We start from the raw sequence: 19,622 nt of genomic DNA, 5'->3' as shown, positions 1-19,622 counted from the left end.
CTTATTCCAAATGGCGGTAAATTTTGTTTTCCCATTGTCATAATGATAATTTTGACCCTTGACAATTCGTTTCAAGATATAAATTGTTTTGAATTCTGCAGGTGCAAAAAGGGCTAAATAGCATGATATAAAAGAAAAGCAATAGAGTGAAAAATCGCGAGTCCACAGAGAAGCTGCATTTCCCAAGTTAGCCTGAACAGGTTCTTACATAAATTGTAATTAGCACGAATCGAGGCTAATAAGGTTTTTAAAAAGATTGTTATATTCTGAAGGGAAAAAAGAAAGAATAGTATTTTTTTTTAGAAAATGCGAACATTGACATTGTGGGCGCGATCCATTCAACCAAAATTTCCGGAAATTTCGGTCCAAAACTCAATGGATCGGTTTGGTCCAACCGGAAAAGTTTCGAAAAAACAGGTCCACCTTTTGAGGTGGTCCTCTTTTCCCGGTCGGACCGGTCTGAATTTTGGTTGAATGGATCGCGCCCTGTAGCTAAGAGTGTTTAGTGTATTTAGCTCTTGAAAGTGGATCAAAACGGAAACGCATATACATCGTATTAATGTGGACGGTCGAAGACGGTTGAAAACGCATCGAAATGAAACGATGACTGGAAATATCGCATGAAATATCGCAAACGCGTGTTTTTGTAGTATGCACCAAGAGTTCAAGTTACGTCTCGATACGTCACAACGTGCAATTCTATCGTCTTCGAATGTTTTACGGTGTGGACAGTGCCCCCCCCCCCCCCAAACGCATCAAAACGGTAGTGTGGACGCGAATCGATCGATGCGTTTCTGATGACAACGAACACGTATACTTTTGAAAACGGCGCATTATGGTATGCAGGGCCTCAGTACCAAGTAGTTTTCAGCTTTTATTCCTTACATAAAATCTGCACACATTGGAGCTGATGTGATAAAGCATTTATGTCTCCAAAGAGAATCTTGCATTGACTTATCTTTGGCCTAAGTGTACAGAAGTTTTTTTATATAGATTTTAGAAAATAGAAACCTGTTTCAAGTTTTAGGCTAACCAGGTTCTTGTATTTAGGGCGCCCAACGTAACTAACAAATTTCTGCCTAACAGATTCTTGAACCAGGTTCTCTGTCTCGCGGGTTCATACCGTATTGCCCCCATTTTGAAATTAAGTGTATGGCCTGTGCTTAACACAGGGCTAACAGTTTGGACATGACAGCACTGAAGATAAATTAGTAACACGACATGGTGGAATGAATGGCGAGCGAGTATTGATCATGAGTCAAACTGAGTTGAGAAGAAATACTTGGGCCACCTTCTCGCCATTTTAAACCATGGCTAACATAACATAACATAACATAACATAACATAACATAACATAACATAACATAACATAACATAACATAACATAACATAACATAACATAACATAACATAACATAACATAACATAACATAACATATTTATTCAAGATGAGGAAACAAAAATTATAAAACATCTTGAAAAGGAAAAACTGGAGGTTGACCCTATGACGTTTCCCTAAATAAAAAGATAAAACAGATTTCCGCTATGTACAATATAAAATACAAAAAAAGGAAAAGGGAGCCATTCTGCGCCAGACTCATGCACCGATCAGTTCAAAACTTCAATATTCCCCCGGGGAAAGCCCGAGGATCAGTGACCATCACTTTAATGTCAGGGGAGTGGAGAATTTGACCAATTTTCCCTACACTACTCACACAAATACAAGAGTTTGAGGGCCACAAGTTTATTACACTTGAACTATTTAGTGTTATGAAAGCGTAAAGAGATGGAGAGCATTCCTGAATATTGAAGCGAAATGAGTCGGCGCTCAGCTGGGAAAAGGAAATCGCTGGACTTTTTGACAACCCGTGAAATCAGTTTAACTCGAAGTTGTTGTAACCTCAGTGCTTTAATGGTCTATTGAAACCGGTCGTTTGTACAATAAAGCAAGTAGGACGCCAAGTGTTATTTTTGTTGAATAATAAAAGACGAATAAAAGAATAAATATCAAACCAGAAATTGCTCTCTACAAACTGTAAATTATAAATGATCCTGAGAGAATATTCAGTGTGTTAAGGATTTCTCTGCTGTACTGTTAGCTCTATACAAGAGAGGAAAGGGCGATTCTTTTTTAATTTCCGTTTCGCTGACACAGCTTTAGCAGAAATCTCTCTGTAGTCGTTTTCGTCGACGAAACGAATAGCAATATCGCTCTCCGCGTCTTCCGCCATATTGTTCTGCGTCAATTCGTGAAGGACGCGTGGCTCTGAGCGTGGGTCATCCACGCGGAACACATTTGCGCTATGTGATTAGATGTTGTCTAATCCCCCTTGGGAGCTGTGGTCTTAAAAATAACTCGATACGAATTACCTATGGAATAGGGTGTGTATGGGGGATGCCTTCTCTGTCCCCTTTATCCTCTCTTGAAGCATGTCATGATTGTTACATTTCTTTGCATTTGAAAGAACTGTAAATGTGTAGTAATATCATATGATCATTCCTTAGGAATCATTCGTCTTTCCACATATTTCGGATAAGATGGCTTTTCTCATTACATCGTCCCTTCTTCAGCCAGTGCGCTCTAAGGTCACCATAAACTTTCGGTTCAAGGGGAGATTTTGCAACATACCATTTACATATTTGACACATTGATAAATCAAGGTTGCTTCGAAACACTTTGTATTTTAGTCTCCTTTTAAAGTATTCATTATAAGCAGTGTTATTTTTGTCCAGATACTGAAGGTACTCTGCCAGTTGTTTAACAGTTTTGAAGTCCATAACATTGATGTAAGACCCCGGAATAGCCAGCTTGGAGTAATTGGCACCTCCCATCACAACTGGGATGACATTCACATCACCTGGAATAAAAAAAAGGTCTAATCATGATCTGAAAACTACCAAACTGTGCAATATTTATAGAGGGTCTGAATTGGGTTAAGTGTTAAATGTTATTTGCCCATAATCTGTTATATTGGCCAAGTTTTTAATTTTTGCTGTTTCCGAAGAAAGTACTGTTAAGTGTTTGGAGGATTCTTTAGATTTTCTTCGGTCGGACCTGTTTGTTGGTCTTCGAAAATGTTCGGCAGTCTTTGGGAATCTTTGGTAGCCTTCGGAAATCTGAAATAAATTGTCGTAAAATGGCCGAAAACTCCTTGATATACTGAACAAAATGATTTTGGCCTTTTGGAGACGTTTTTTCTTCTTCCTGAAGAACATTTACTGTTTCAAAGAATTTTTACTGTTAGTGTTAAAATACAAACATTAACCACAAAGGACTGCAAAGGACCGCAAACGAATATGCCGAAAAACGTAGGATCTATAAAGACCTCATCCGCAAAAATAGTAATGTAGACATATTAAATTCTGATCGTACTACATGAAAATTAGTGTTAAAATGCCTTAAATATAACTGTTTCATGTTATAAACCAAAAAATGTAGTGTTTAGTGTTATCGATGTACCCCCATTCAGACCCTCTTTAATTTGTAGACGCCCATGGCTGAAATGCTATTTACCAATGCTGTGCACCTGTATTAAGCGGTCACGCTCTAATAACCGTCCCAGAAATCTGTCCCAGTTAGAGGGCCTTTATCATGGCCCGCAGGCAATAGTTCATTTCACTCATAATATTGCCAATTAGAGAAGAAAACACTTACAGAATCAGGAAAACAGGAAATTAGAAAAACTTTTAGGCTAGCGAGTATTTTAAAATGCCACAATTCAGGAGCCCATAACCTTGAGCAAGTAACTCCCATACTAGGCCTATGTCACGGCGCTTTCACGGATCAGTTTATTTTTAGACACATTTTAGGGCACTTTTTCCCCGCGAAAATAGAATCTCCACCATGTCTATGAGCGCATTCGAAGGATATTATAAGATATCAAAAAGGAAAACTAAACGCTATTAAAAGGCAGAAAATATCATGTTTAGGTCTATAGGTTTTTCTGACAGGTTTGTGTTTGTTACTAGGAGGCTCCGCCCTTAGGTCCAGCCCTTTTATAGAGGAATTTTTGAGAGGAACGGTACCCCTTTTGTAGACCTGCTATTGACAAATGGTATCCTTTTCACATACCTAGTAGTTTAAAACTTTCCATCCATTTGAATTGCAGATGTAAATTCACTGTCCTTAAAATATGAATAAACTACAAAACCAGAACGTTTTCTCGACTTTTTCATAAATACTGTCACATCCCAGTGAGAAATCGTCCCGCTGATTGCCTGGTTTTGATTGGATGTCATAAACCAAATGGTTGAACAGTAACTGATTTAAAGCAGACTTGGTCGGCGATTATTGTTTAACGACATCCAATGAAAAAGAAGCAATCAGTGGGACGATTTTTCACTGGCACGTATGAATCTTACTACGCATTTTGACCGTTCAAAAACTGTGGGATTTTAATTTTCTTCGAGGGCTAGCTCCGGGCCTTTTGGATGGATAGTCTTTGGACTTCTCGTTTTGATGCAAAGGTGCCCCAGAAACCGTACTATAAATAAAACAAATTCCAGTTTTGACTATAAAAATGAGCTAAACTTTAAACTTAAGCACAGAAAAGTTCAAAAGTCGATTTTATCCCAGAGATTGGATGACCCGTACAGGAGAGCGGGAGATCGGTGCTGTATCCGGGAGAGTTGGCATGTATGCGGAAATTCTCTGCTGGAACGACCCAAAAAATGGTGTTCTATTTACTTTCCAACTGGACTTTCGGAAACTATTTTGTAACAAAAAGTGTTAAAAAAACCAGGGTCTTACCAAGCCTTCCCCAATATTTTTCAGTGATGTAATCCTCACATAAAGCGTTTTCGAATGCCAGATAAAACTTAAACGTTTTAAGGCAAGCAGCTAGATTTCCACAACCTCTCTGTTGCCCAAATTTTCCGGAGCACCTTCCAAACACGTCAACCTTGATATATTTTTTCAGCGTTTCGGCAAAAGCCATTCGAGGTTGAGCGCCACAGTTACTAACCATCCAAGCCACAAGTTCAGTTTTTTCTTGGGAATAGTCCGGTATGTTTTTTATTTCATTCATTTTTTCTTCTTCACTCAGTTCCTCGTAACTTCCGTATGGCGACAAGAAATCTGAATCGCTTCTGTAAGTCCACGTTGAGTTAAACAGCCCGTTTAATGGACCAGGATTTGGTGTTGCATTTGGACTTTCCCACAAAGCATATACCCAGCGCTGTGAAGTGGACCTGTTTTTCAGCAGCCTTCTTAGATGATCTACACTTGGCATGTTTCTAGCGTGAAACACGACTAAGTCGCTTTCATCAAACCGCTGTTTGTCGTAGGTCAATTCGAAATCACCTGAGAGACATTTATTTGCGGCAAATAAAAACTTGTTTTCAAATCCACAATCACGATCTCTTATCCACTTTGCTGTCCCGAAAAAAACAGTGTAGATGAGTAAAAGCGTCTTTGTCCTTTCCCGTTGCATGAGTTGTGAGTTGTTATTTGTTGAATTCACGTTTATCATCGCGTCCAAGTTGTTTCCAAGCGAATGTGTGTTGTTTACTTGCAACGACGATTTGATTGTCCGCCTTGAAAACTTACCTAGGTAAATGTCGTCAAAAGTTAGCACGACAAGAAGGAAAATAATGAGTCCAGAGGAGAAAAAGAAAAAATAGTTTGACCATCTTGTCGCCATTTTAAACAATAGCTTCAAAAGAAAAAACTAAAAACCCTTGAAGTTTTTCTTTGTTTCCTAGGTATTATTCTCCTTGGCTCCATTGTGTTGACTTCTTAGTGGCTTCTTTGTATTCATTGTTTTACCTCACTCGTGAGTTTCACAAGTGTAGGCTTAGTTACATAATTCCCAAAATATTGCCTAAAATTCTTTCCGGAACTTCCCGAAAAGCTCTAAAATTCTTTTAGAAATGTCTGAAATTCTCCAAAAACTCTAAAAACAATTCCCAAAAATTCTAATAAAATTTCGGCTTATTTGGATAGGGAGGGACCCTTTTGGCGAATAACCACTTATAAGTTGTAGTGTAGACGACTCTGATGAAAAGCCGCTAATTTGTTGGGCTTAGTAGACAGTGCTCTAGAGACTGCTTCTGTAGCATTTAAGCGGACTGAGCCTTCTCTTGGTCGGTAGGAATACAACAAAAAACGTTTTGTCAACGTTTTTGCCGTGAAACTTATTGCCAAAACGTCGGCTGAATGTTCAAACTGCTCTAAAATTCTCGAACTTGTCGATTTTTTCCCTAATGGTTCCTGAGATTTTCTAAAATTCTTTTCGATGTCTAAAATTCCAAAAAAATTCCGTAATTTTGTAGCTAAGCCTACACAGGGTTTGACAGAGAGGATGAGCACAGTTGCATATGCAAAACAGCTGGGAAATTGACCACTCCAGAAAATACCATAACATCCTATAATGCTCTTTGTTTGTCAACTCCAAATTTTCCACAAGCATTGTCTTCAGTTTCTGTTGGGAGTTAAAATGGCCCCAAGAGAAACTGAAAACAATGCTTATGCAAAATTTGGAGGTGACCAACAAAGAACATGATGGTATGTTATGGTATTTTCTGGAGTGATCAATTTCACGCATCGTAAGCCCTGTCGCTCATATGAAGCGCGTTTTCCAATAGTATAGAGCCTAAAATCTGGCTCATCAGTGAAAGTGTCAAATGACGAAAGACTCCACAACTCCGAAAACAGGGCATAGGATAGATGGACCGGGGCTTAAGAGAAACCCTTGGCCCAGGGAAAGTCTTGAACTTAATCCAAATAGGGGTGGCGAATGGTACCTTGAAAAACGTGGGTCTCGGAACATTTTGGCAGGATCTCGAAATCTCGGAAACGTTTTTGATAAGTCTCGAAGTCTTGTTTTTTCATGGTTTGTTTTCACTTTCTTTGAGTCTCGAAACTTTTCACCAAAGAGTCTCGGGCTCGGATTTCTAACTAGGATCTCGGCGTCTCGGCGAGTCTCGGATTTTACCATTCGCCACCCCTCCAAATGGCGGCAAGGTTTGTTATTCCATAGTCATAATGATAATTTTCACCCTCGACAACTCGTTTCAAGATATAAATTGTTTTCAATTCTGCAGGTGCAAAAAGGGCTAAATGGCATGATATAAAAAAAAAGGAATAGAGTAAAAAATCGCAGTCCACAGAGAAGCTGCGTTTCCCAAGTTAGCCTGAACAGGTTCTTACATAAATGGTAATTAATGGCACGAATCGAGGCTAATAAGGTTTTTAAAAAGATTCTTATTATTAAAATACGAACATTGACATTGTAGCTAAGAGTGTTTAGTGTATTTAGCTCTTGAAAGTGGATCATAACGGAAACACATATACATCGTATTAAGAGTATTAATGTGGACGATCGAAGACGGTTGAAAGCGCATCAAAATGAAACGATGACTGGAAATATCGCTTGAAATATCACAAACGCGTGTTTTTGTAGTATGCACCAAGAGTTCAAGTTACGTCTCGATACGTCACAACGTGCAATTCTATCGTCTTCGAACGTTTTACGGTGTGGACAGTCCCCCCCCCCCCCCCCGCCCCAACGCATCAAAACAGTAGTGTGGACGCGAATCGATCGATGCGTTTCTGATGACAACGAACACGTATACTTTTGAAAACGGCGCATTATGGTATGCAGGGCCTAGTACCAAGTAGTTTTTAGCTTTTATTCCTTACATAAAATCTGCACACATTGGAGCTGATGTGATAAGGCATTTATGTCTCCAAAGAGAATCTTGCATTGACTTATCTTTTGCCTAAGTGTACAGAAGTTTTTTTATATAGATTTTAGCAAATAGGAACCTGTTTCAAGTTTTAGGCTAACCAGGCTCTTGTATTTAGGGTGCCCAACGTAACTAACAAATTTCCGCCTGCCAGATTCTTGAACCAGGTTCTCTGTCTCGCGGGTTCATACTGTATTGCCCCCATTTTGAAATTAAGTGTATGGCCTGTGCTTAACACAGGGCTAACAGTTCTCGCCATTTTAAACGATAGCTAACATAACATAACATAACATAACATAACGTATTTATTCAAGATGAGGAAACAAAAATTATAAAACATCTTGAAAAGGAAAAACTGGAGGTTGACCCTATGACGTTTCCCTAAGTAAAAAGATAAAACAGATTTCCGCTATGTACAGTATTTTTATTTATTTTATTTATTTATTTTTTATGACAACTTTATTTGTAATAATAAATACAAAAAGGCTGCCATCAGGGAGGAACTGAATCCTCATGTAAGATGACCCCCTAAAAATATCTACAAAGCTATTAAGGAAATATAAGTCAGAGATAAAAACTATTATAATGAAAGAAGAAATGTAAAAGATATCACTAAAATATATCTATTAATAATGGAGTTATTAAAAATTATCTACTTATCAAATTAAATATGCAATCGCAACAATTTTATGTTCATTACTTACTAGTTTAAAAAGTGTTCTCTTAAGCCCTTTTTAAATTTTGACAATGAATCGGCACATATTAGAGAATCTGGTAACGAGTTCCATTTATCTATATATCTATGGCAGAAAGAGAATTTTAAAATATTAGTTCTTGAAAAAGGTTTCCAAATCTTCCTACTATTTCTTGATCTAGTGCTAGCACGAGAGAAAGATAAATAATTGTCAAGCTTATCTCTCGAGAAACATTAATAAACTTAAATAATTGAATTATCGATAGATATTCCCATCCAACCAAGGTATTGCAGACGTTCGGTATAATCAATAGGTCCACCAAGGATCCAGCGTGAGACATTTCTTTGGATTCTTTCAAGTTTGTCTGACAGGTAGGCTTGATGTGGATTCCAAACGGGACATGCGTATTCGATGATAGGACGAACCATTGTTTTGTATCCAGTTATTATTGCTTCAGAGCACCTGCCAAATGTACGTTTAAGTAGAACCAATATAAAATACAAAAAAAAAAGGAACATTTAAAACTACTTACAAAATATAAATTGGATCACTAATGATCAATAATAACAATAGACGAACAAGGAGAAGAACTAGGTTCAAAGGAGAGAATAAACTATCAGGAATATCGTTAATTATCCTGTTTCAGGCGTATGTTCAGATAGTCAGTGGACGGTGCAAGGAAAAGGGAGCCATTCTGCGCCAGACTCATGCACCGATCAGTTCAAAACTTCAATATCCCCCCGGGGAAAGCCCGGGGATCGGTGACCATCACTTTAATGTCAGGAGAGTGGAGAATTTGACCAATTTTCCCTACACTACTCAGAAAAACACACACATACAAGAGTATGAGGGCCACAAGTTTATTACACTTGAACTATTTAGTGTTATGAAAGCGTAAAGAGATCGAGAGCATTCCTGAATATTGAAGCGAAATGAGTCGGCGCTCACCTGGGAAAAGGGAATCGCCGGACTCTTTGACAACCTGTGAAATCAGTTTAAGTCGAAGTTGTCGTAACCTCAGTGCTTTAATGGTCTATTGAAACCGGTCGTTTGTACAATAAAGCAAGTAGGACGCCAAGTGTTATTTTTGTTGAATAATAAAAGACGAATAAAAGAATAAATATCAAACCAGAAATTGCTCTCTACAAACTGTAAATTATAAATGATCCTGAGAGAATATTCATTGTGTTAAGGATTTCTCTGCTGTATTGTTAGCTCTATACAAGAGAGGAAGGGCGATTCTTTTGTAATTTCCGTTTCGCTGACACAGCTTTAGCAGAAATCTCTCTGTAGTCGTTTTCGTCGACAAAACGAATAGCAATATCTCTCTCCGCGTCTTCCGCCATATTGTTCTGCGTCAATTCGTGAAGGACGCGTGGCTCTGAGCGTGGGTCATCCACGCGGAACACATTTGCGCTATGTGATTGGGTGTTGTGTAATCCCCCTTGGGATCTGTGGTCTTAAAAAGAACTCGAGACGAATTACCTATGGAATAGGGTGTGTATGGAGGATGCCTTCTCTGTCCCCTTTATCCTCTCTTGAAGCATGTCATGATTGTTACATTTCTTTGCATTTGAAAGAACTGTAAATGGATAGTAATATCATATGATCATTCCTTAGGAATCATTCGTCTTTCCACATATTTCGGATAAGATGGCTTTTCTCATTACATCGTCCCTTCTTCAGCCAGTGCGTTCTAAGGTCACCATAAACTTTCGGTTCAAGCGGAGATTTTGAAACATACCATTTACATATTTGACACATTGATAAATCAAGGTTGCTGCGAAACACCTTGTATTTTAGTCTCCATTTAAAGTATTCATTATAAGCAGTGTTATTTTTGTCCAGATACTGAAGGTACTCTGCCAGTTGCTTAACAGTTTTGAAGTCCATAACATTGATATAAGACCCCGGAATAGCCAGCTTGGAGTAATTAGCACCTCCCATCACAACTGGGATGACATTCATATCACCTGGAATAAAAAAAAAGATCTAATCATGATCTGAAAACTACCAAACTGTGCAATATTTAAAGAGGGTCTGAATTTGGTTTAGTGTTAAATGTTATTTGCCCATAATCTGTTATATTGGCCAAGTTTTTAATGTTTGCTGTTTCCGAAGAAAGTACTGTTACGTGTTTGGAGGATTCTTTAGATTTTCTTCGGCAATGGTCGGACCTGTCTTTGGGAATCTTTGGTAGCCTTCGGAAATCTAAAATAAATTGTCGTAAAATGGCCGAAAACTCATTGATATACTAAACAAAATGATATTGGCCTTTTTGGAGAGGTTTTTTCTTCTTCCTGGAGAAAATTTACTGTTTCAAAGAATTTTTACTGTTAGTGTTAAAATACAAACATTAACCACAAAGGACTGCAAAGGACCGCAAACGAATATGCCGAAGAACGTAGGATCTATAAAGACCTGATCAGCAAAAATAGTAATGTAGACATATTAAATTCTGATCGTACTACGTGAAAATTAGTGTTAAAATGCCTAAAATTTAACTGTTTCATGTTACAAAACCAAAAAATGAAGTGTTTAGTGTTATCGATGTACCCCCATTCAGACCCTCCTTAAATGGTAGACGCCCATGGCTGAAATGCTATTTACCAATGCTGTGCACCTGTATTAAGCGGTCACCTTCTGATGACCGTCCCAGAAATCTGTCCCAGTTAGAGGGTCTGTATCATGGCCCGCAAGCAGTAGTTCATTTCAGTCATAATATTGCCAGTTAGAGAAGAAAACACTTACAGAATCAGGAAAACAGGAAATTAGAAAAACTTTTAGGCTAGCGAGTATTTTAAAATGCCACAATTTAGGAGCCCATAACCTTGAGCGAACAACTCCCATACTAGGCCTATGTCACGGCGCTTTCACGGATCAGTTTATTTTTAGACACATTTTAGGGCACTTTTTCCCCGCGAAAATAGAATCTCCACCATGTCTATGAGCGCATTCGAAGTATATTATAAGATACCAAAAAGGACAACTAAACGCTATTAAAAGGCAAAAAATATCATGTTTAGGTCTGTAGGTTTTGCTGACAGGTTTTTGTTTGTTACTTGGAGGCTCCGCCCTTAGGTCCAGCCCTTCCAGTCCATTTTATAGAGGAATTTTGAGAGGAAAGGTACCCCTTTCGTATACCCTCTACTGACAAATGGTGTCTCTTTCACATACCTAGTAGTTTAAAACTTTCCATCCATTTTAATTGCAGATGTAAATTTATTGTCCTTAAAATGGGAATAAACTAAAAAAACAGAACGTTCTGTCGACTTTTTTACAGAGATAAAATGTATCTGATCTGTCAGCCCTTTTGAGCCTTTTTACAACTGAAATGACAGATTTTTTTCCACCCATTCACATACTTCAACTAGTGAAATCCCTACCTTCCTTATCTGAAACCTGATAAGGTACCCCATTTGGGCGGAGCCAACACATATAGGCGATTATATGGGGTACCCCCCCGGAACATTCGGTCCGTACAAATATAGCCTGATTTTCCTTTCTAGTTTTTGTGTTGTACGTTATTTCCGCCTCTGCCTTTTAAACAATTTTTATTGCGACATTCTCCATCTATATAATATTGTGATTCCTACATAAGTTCAGTAAGAGGGCCCACATAATCTGTGCAGTAAACGGCGAACTCATAATCGTTCAAAATCGCTCAAAAGATCGCTTTTGAGGCAAAAGGACGACAGTTTATCGCAGGTAAGGTAATTCAGCGTTTATTTATCATTGATTTACATACATACCTAGCAATATATCGCTATAGGTAAGGCAAGCCATAAATTCAGTATATTTACTATAAAAGAACAATCGGCTACACGCACAGATTGTGTGGTTGCCCTGTGGTAACATCTGTAAACCTGAAGAAGGCTCAGTATGGCCAGCCGAAATATTGTTATGAAAAAACAACATACGTTCTGAATCAGCTTTGCAGTAGTCTTTGGACTTCTCGTTTTTGATGCAAAGGTGCCCCAGAAACCGGCGTACTATGAATAAAACAAATTCCAGTTTTGACTATAAAAATGAGCTAAATTTCAAACTAAAGCACAGAAAAGTTTAAAAGTCAATTTTATCCGAGAGACTGGGTGACCCGTACGGGACAGCGGGAGATCGGTGCCGTTTTCGGGAGAGTTGGCATGTATGCGGAAATTCACTGTTGGAACGACCCAAAAAATGGTATTCTATTTACTTTCCAACTGTTTTTTCGGAAACTATTTTGTAAGTGTTAAAAAAACCAGGGTCTTACCAAGCCTTCCCCAATATTTTTCAGTGATGTAATCCTCACATAAAGCGTTTTCGAATGCCAGATAAAACTTAAACGTTTTAAGGCAAGCAGTTAGATTTCCACATCCTTTCGGTTGCCCAAATTTTCCGGAACACCTTCCAAACACGTCAAACTTGATGTATTTTTTCAGCGTTTCGGCAAAAGCCATTCGAGGTTGAGCGCCACAGTTACTAACCATCCAAGCCACAAGTTCAGTTTTTCCTTGGGAATAGTCCGGTATGTTTTTTATTTTATTCATTTTTTCTTCTTCACTCAATTCCTCGTAACTTCCATATGGCGACCAGAAGTCTGAATCGCTTCTGTAGGTCCACGTTGAGTTAAACAGCCCGTTTAATGGACCAGGATTTGGTGTTGCAAATGGACTTTCCCACAAAGCATATACCCAGCGCTGTGAAGTGGACCTGTTTTTCAGCAGCGTTCTTAGATGATCTACACTTGGCATGTTTCTAGCGTGAAACACGACTAAGTCGCTTTCCTCAAATCGCTGTTTGTCGTAGGTCAATTCGAAATCACCTGAGAGACATTTATTTGCGGCAAATAAAAACTTGTTTTCAAATCCACATTTATCACGATCTCTTATCCACTTTGCTGTCCCGAAAAAAACAGTGTAGATGAGTAAAAGCGTCTTTGTCCTTTCCCGTTGCATGAGTTGTGAGTTGTTAGTTGTTGAGTTCATGTTTATCATCGCGTCCAAGTTGTTTTCTAGCGAATGTGTGTTGTTTACTTGCAACGACGATTTCATTGTCCGCCTTGAAAACTTACCTAGCTGGATGTCGTCAAAAGTTAGCACGACGAGAAGGAAAATAATGAGTCCAGAGGAGAAAAAGAAAGAATATTCTAACCATCTTGTCCCCATTTTATACGACCCTAGTCTACCCTGTTGCTGCCATGAAACGTTCACTATAACCGGTGTTAAGATAAAAGCTTTGAAAAAATTGAAAATGGTTTAGAACACGGTTTGTCAACCTCTGGCTAAACTTCGTTTAAATAACCAGCCATCGAGTTTTTTAAGACCTTTCAGAAAAGTTCATGTGAAGGTCCCTGTAGAATTTGTCTTCAGTTGAGACTATTTCACGAAAAAATTAGTTGAAAATCACGAATATCGGGTAAAAGATTTTAAAATTCACGTATCACGACAAGCAAACCAGTCACAGTTCACGGGTTTTAATTTCGTATTTTCCCTTTCACGAAAATTAAAAACATTTAATCACGTATCACGCAATAACCCCTTTACCCGCCTCTTTTAAACAAAAGCTTGAAAAGTGGCTTCTTTGTTTTCATTGTTTTACGTCACTCGTGAGTTTCAGAGGTTTATATTATAGGAAACTAACACTCCATGAAATTAACGCGAATCGTTATTTAAGTCGCGTTAATTTTGTTGAGCGTTAATTTCCGCGACGTTAATTAAGTGCAGCGTTAATTTCCGCGCTTTTAATTTCCAGTATTTTAACCCCAATTTTGAAACCTGTCCAGACATTCTTGACACCTAAAAAACATTAACTACAAGCTTTCTTTCTTTACATTTACCCTATATTTTTCATCTTTCACAAAAGCTTAGGCGAAGGTTTACAATATTTCAAGTTCATCTTCATCGTTGTCGCCCGGGCGTTGTCGCTGTCAGAAGTGATGTCAGTTCAGTTTTGAATATTTTTGCAGCCAGTGTTGAAATAAATTTGTTCCAGTTGTCACCACCAACGGTGTCTTAATCGCGTTAATTTCCTTTATTATGAAATTTTCTTTTTTCGAAAGTCGTTTTCCATTTAAAAATTCGCGTTGATTTAAGTCGCGTTAATTTCCAATACCTTAATTTCATACAGCGTTAATTTCCTAATATATGGATTTAGCCAGGGCTAAAAGCGAAGCTCCCGTTAAAAAATTTATAATTTAAATCAAACAATAAACTTGTAATCCACAAATCAATTAACTTTAGGGCACACTTCATGTGACTTTTAAGGGAAAGGCTAGCTGCTTTTAGAGAAAAATAATTTGACAGTCCAAGAGTCAAACAAATCAGTTTTACATCAAATTAATAGTCTTACAAGTACACCCTAAAATAACAATCGTCTTAGCCTGTTCACAAACCCTCTATTTGCTCTTCAAAGTCTGTCGAGCACGTGTGATAAAAAATAAACCGCAGGGGATTTATTGACCGCCGGCGCAAAGGGGTTGGGGTGGGGGAAGAAGAAAATATTTTTCTTTCTCGCGCTCCGCGCTCGCTCACCGATGTTTTCCAAAAGGACGAAAAGAAAAAAAAAAAACAACGTCTGTGTACAGACTTCAATCATCTTCCATTACAGTAGATTAGGCCTGGAAAACAAATTCTTCCCAAACAAAGTAACCCAGTCGCCCACCTACACCTCCTTTATTTTATAAGGTTGATTCATAGTCTCTCCAACCACTGCGTTGGAGAGACTATGGACAATTGGACAGCCCTAAAATATAATTTTATGCAATACACTATAGTCCTCAGTGGCAACCAAAAATTTACACGTTGCATTCCTCTGTCTAAAAGGGAGTCCAAAATAAGAAATCAGGCCGGATTTTTTGTGTTCGACCTGTAAGGCCCAGTTCAGACGTCGTGCTTCTGCCGTGCCGAACTAAATTCAGGAATTAAGTTCGACAAAAGCACGGCAGAAGCACTGCGTCTGAATCAAACTTTTGAATTAAGTTCGGCAAGCAATTAAGTTTCACAACATTGCTGTGCTACACGGCTCTGGCACGGCAGCGATTCAAACGTCGTGCTTCTACCGCGCTAAACAAAATTCATAAATTATATTAATGTATTTAGGCAAGATTGCCTTCCCACGGGGAGTTGGGAGAAGAATTGTTACGAGGCATCAGTAAATCCTGAATTTGGTTCGACTCTGGCACGACGTCTGAATCAAAGTTGTTTTCCTGCCGTGCTACAGTCGAACCAAATTACAAGTAAGTTCGGCACGGCAGAAGCACGACGTCTGAACTGGGCTTAAATCTTGGTGACAAATCTGATGGCATGTAAACCAGCCTTTTAAATTGGCCATTTCGGAGTTGTGTAGGGAATTGGGGCGAGTTTCAAATTTAAACTAATCGATAAACTGACACCACCAAATAAAAGGTCATGTTGAGATTGGTTATTTGGTCAAGCTTGGTGCTCTAAGGTTGAACAGGGATCAAGTTATAACTCTTGAAATATGGTTAAAAATCCATACAAACGTCTGTAATTTTGTTACAGCGTCCCCCCAAACCATATAAACTCTTAATTTTTTTTTCACAATTTCTGTGATATTCCTGAAAAGGGGCAAACATAGTGATTTTCGAAGAAGTTCCTTCCAAGTAGAAGATGCATGACGAATTTTACAGTTTAACAGAAAAATTGAAAATCGCCCCAGTTCCTCCCGCAACTCCGAAATGGCCAATTAAAAAGGCTGGTTAACACGCCACAAGATTTGTCACCAAGATTTACTTGCATTGAAAGTAAAACTTGTCGAACACAGTGACCTGTGACCATCACTTTAAAGTGTTGTGTTGTGTTGTGTTGGTCAGACTTAAAATTGTGCCAGGGGAGTGGGGAATTTGACCAATTTTCCCTACACTACTCAGAAAAACACACACATACAAGAGTATGAGGGCCACAAGTTTATTAGCCTTGGGCTATTTAGTATTACCCTCGTTAAATAAAGGCATTATTTGTTTATTTATTTATTATTTAGTAGATACAGGGGCCTGTAGGTATAGTGTTTTTCACTTAAGGATTAAGGATTAAGAATTAATAAATATGAATCAGATCAATGTCTAACCGACTTTTTGAAAACCAAACTAACGAAATTTGCAGTCATTTGAGTGAAAAGGCGTCAAAAGTAAGGCTTCGTAAGCCCGAAAAGCTCCAAAATCACAATAACGAAGGAAAAGGAAAGCAGAAAAGCAAAGAGTGAGGAAGAGGAAAGGTGGAGAAGAGAAAAAAGCAATGGTTGCATTCTTGTTTTTTTTCAGGATGGCTACTTTGGAGAGTAATTTTTGGCCGAAAAAAACTGTTGGACGCAAAAGGTCCATTTGGCGATAACGTTTTAAAAAATCCGGCTAGATGTATGTACAATGTGTGTGTATGTTTGTATGTGTGGGTGTATGTATTTATCATGTATGTACGAAAGCCGAGGAGAGTCTTCCGACTTCTGACTTCAAACTTCATACTTAAGACTTCATACTTCAAACTTCATACTTAAGACTTCATACTTCAAACTTCAGACTTCAGACTTGACAAAGTGCGAACTCCGGATTTCTGATTTCTGACCGTTCAGACTCAAAGCTCAATGGCTAGACCTTCGGACCTCCCACTTCCCACTTCCCACTTCCCACTTCTCACTTCCGACTTCCGACTTCCGACTTCCGACTTCCGAGCCAATGCGCATGGTCAGAGCCACAGGGCATCTGTAGCCTTTTATCTTTTCGGCATGATGCAGACTCCCGTGCGAATTCAGTCGCCTCTTATCCCCTGACTCGTTACGCCCGTGCTATTAAAAAAGCGAAGAGTAAGTGGCACGGGTCTACTTCACAGCCGTTCTTTGAGTCATCACGCAACGCTCCTCCCTCCCAAAACGGCTGTTGAGCGTGACCCGTCTGTGGGGAGGAGCATTGTTTGACGACACAAAAAGCGGCCGTGAAGCAGAATAAGTCACATAACCAACAAAGTGTCTTATCTAAATTAAAAGTACCAGTTCTCCAGCTGACCTAAGCATGTCATGATTGTTACATTTCTTTGCATTTGAAAGAACTGTAAACGTGTAGTAATATCATATGACCATCTCTGAGGAATCATTCGTCTTTCCACATATTTCGGATGAGATGGCTTTTCTCATTACATCGTCCCTTCTTCAGCCAGTGCGTTCTAAGGTCACCATAAACTTTCGGTTCAAGCGGAGATTTTGAAACATACCATTTACATATTTGACACATTGATAAGTCAATGTTGCTGCGAAACACTTTATATTTTAGTCTCCATTTAAAGTATTCATTATAAGCAGTGTTATTTTTGTCCAGATACTGAAGGTACTCTGCCAGTTGTTTAACAGTTTTGAAGTCCATAACATTGATATAAGACCCCGGAATAGCCAGCTTGGAGTAATCAGCACCTCCCATCACAACTGGGATGACATTCATATCACCTGGAATAAAAAAAAGATCTAATCATGATCTGAAAAGTACCAAACTGTGCAATATTTAAAGAGGGTCTGAATGGGGTTTTAATGTTTGCTGTTTCTGAAGAAAGAACTGTGTTTGGAGGGTTCTTCGGATATCTTGGGCAATGGTCGGACCTCTTCGTTAGTCTTCGAAAACGTCGGCAGTCTTCGGAAATCTTCGGAAATCTGAAATAAATTGTCCTAAAATGGCCGAAAACTCCTTGAAAAACTAAACAAAATGATATTGGCCTTTTTGGAGACGTTTTTTCTTCTTTCTGGAAAAAATTTACTGTTTGAAAGAATGTTTTACTGTTAGTGTTAAAATGCCCAAAATTTATCTGTTTTATGTTAGAAAGCCAAAAAATGAAGTGTTTAGTGTTATCGATGTACCCCCATTCAGACCCTCTTTAAATGGTAGACGACCATGGCTGAAATGCTATTTACCAATGCTGTGCACCTGTATTAAGCGGTCACCCTCTAATAACCGTCCCAGAAATCTGTCCCAGTTAGAGGGTCTGTATCATGGCACGTAGGCAGAAGTTCATTTCAGTCATAATATTGCCAGTTAGAGAAGAGAAGACTTACAGAATCAGGAAAACAGGAAATTAGAAAAACTTTTAGGCTAGTAAGTATTTTAAAATGCCACAAATCAGGAGCCCATAACCTGGAGCGAGTAACTCCCATACTAGGCCTATGTCACGGCGTTTTTACGGACCAGTTTATTTTTAGACACATTTTAGGGCACTTTTTCCCCGCGAAAATAGAATTTCCACCATGTCTATGAGCGCATTCGAAGTATATTATAAGATATCAAAAAGGAAAACTATATGCCATTTAAAAATAGCAGAAAATATCATGTTTAGGTCTGTAGGTTTTGCTGACAGATTTTTGTTTGTTACTTGGAGGATAGATAGATCCAGCCCTTGTCCCTTTTATGGGGGAATTTTTGAGAGGAAGGGTACCCCTTTCGTATAGTTGGTTTTCAGATGACGTCACTAAAAGTCAAACTACAAAACTATCGACCCTACTGAGATTTTACTTTCATGGTGTATTAGAGCGGCTGAAAACTGATTTTCGAACAAATTTTGGCTTCAAAAGGGTTCTTGGTTTTGTAATAGAGTACGCTTGAATTTCTAAGCGTTTGCGTGACGCACCATTTACATGACGGCCGAGAGAGCTGATATTTAGGTTAAAAAAGTGACTTTGTTCGAAGAATTTTGCTATCAAAACAGTTCAAGTATTAGAAAAAGTATTACTTTAATGTTTATGAGTTCTTCTAGGAGTAAATTCACTCTTTTTATAGCAAAACTCGGTAACAGATGTTTCTGTTGGTTTCCGTCCGCCATGTTGGAGCTCATCCGGATGATCTCTAGCATGGCGCTCTCGACACAAAGCTCCATAAATTTGGGTAAAACATTTCCTCAGATATCTCGTATACGAATTGTTCCTTCGACCCAAATCTTGGCGAGGGTCTTTGTATATTTACCTCCTTTCATTTCCCAGATTCTGGACTTTATCTATCGAATGGTTTTGATTTTTATTTTGATCTATTTTTAATGGCGTGACACTGAAAACCAGCAATACCTTCTATCGATAATAGTAGTTAAGGACTTTCCATCCATTTTAATTGCATATGTAAATTCACTGTCTTTAAAATTTGAATAAACTACAAAAACAGAACGTTCTCTCGACTTTTTCACACAGATAAAATGTATCTGATCTGTCAGCCCTTTTGAGCCTTTTTACAACTGAAATGACAGATTTTTTTCCACCCATTCACATACTTCAACTAGTG

At 38.5% G+C, this 19,622-nt stretch overlaps 3 protein-coding genes across 3 annotated transcripts in view; all 3 read right to left on the bottom strand.

Moving 5' to 3' along the window:
- Positions 1–2,434: 2,434 nt before the first annotated feature.
- On the bottom strand, positions 2,435–5,525 carry LOC140929859 (4-galactosyl-N-acetylglucosaminide 3-alpha-L-fucosyltransferase FUT6-like). Its single transcript, XM_073379558.1, has 2 exons — positions 4,750–5,525; positions 2,435–2,857 (listed from the first exon to the last, which is right to left on the bottom strand). The coding sequence occupies exons 1-2, from the start codon at positions 5,468–5,470 to the stop codon at positions 2,508–2,510; spliced, it is 1,071 nt and encodes a 356-aa protein (XP_073235659.1). The 5' UTR covers positions 5,471–5,525; the 3' UTR covers positions 2,435–2,507.
- A 4,481-nt stretch (positions 5,526–10,006) lies between these two features.
- On the bottom strand, positions 10,007–13,416 carry LOC140932439 (4-galactosyl-N-acetylglucosaminide 3-alpha-L-fucosyltransferase FUT6-like). Its single transcript, XM_073382049.1, has 2 exons — positions 12,636–13,416; positions 10,007–10,356 (listed from the first exon to the last, which is right to left on the bottom strand). Exons 1-2 carry the CDS (start codon positions 13,414–13,416, stop codon positions 10,007–10,009), a joined length of 1,131 nt encoding a protein of 376 aa, XP_073238150.1.
- Positions 13,417–17,462: 4,046 nt separating this feature from the next.
- Positions 17,463–19,622, bottom strand: part of LOC140932438 (4-galactosyl-N-acetylglucosaminide 3-alpha-L-fucosyltransferase FUT6-like) — a 3,546-nt gene continuing 1,386 nt past the window's right edge. Inside the window, exon 2 of the mRNA XM_073382048.1 lies at positions 17,463–17,812. Within this exon, the coding sequence (XP_073238149.1) occupies positions 17,463–17,812 (350 nt within the window). The remainder of the gene's footprint in view (positions 17,813–19,622) is intronic.

This window comes from Porites lutea, chromosome 3, assembly GCF_958299795.1.
Source record: "Porites lutea chromosome 3, jaPorLute2.1, whole genome shotgun sequence".
NCBI classification, from domain to species: domain Eukaryota; kingdom Metazoa; phylum Cnidaria; class Anthozoa; order Scleractinia; family Poritidae; genus Porites; species Porites lutea.
Note: the sequence above shows the minus strand (reverse complement) of the source record. Positions and strands in the feature narration are given on the sequence as shown.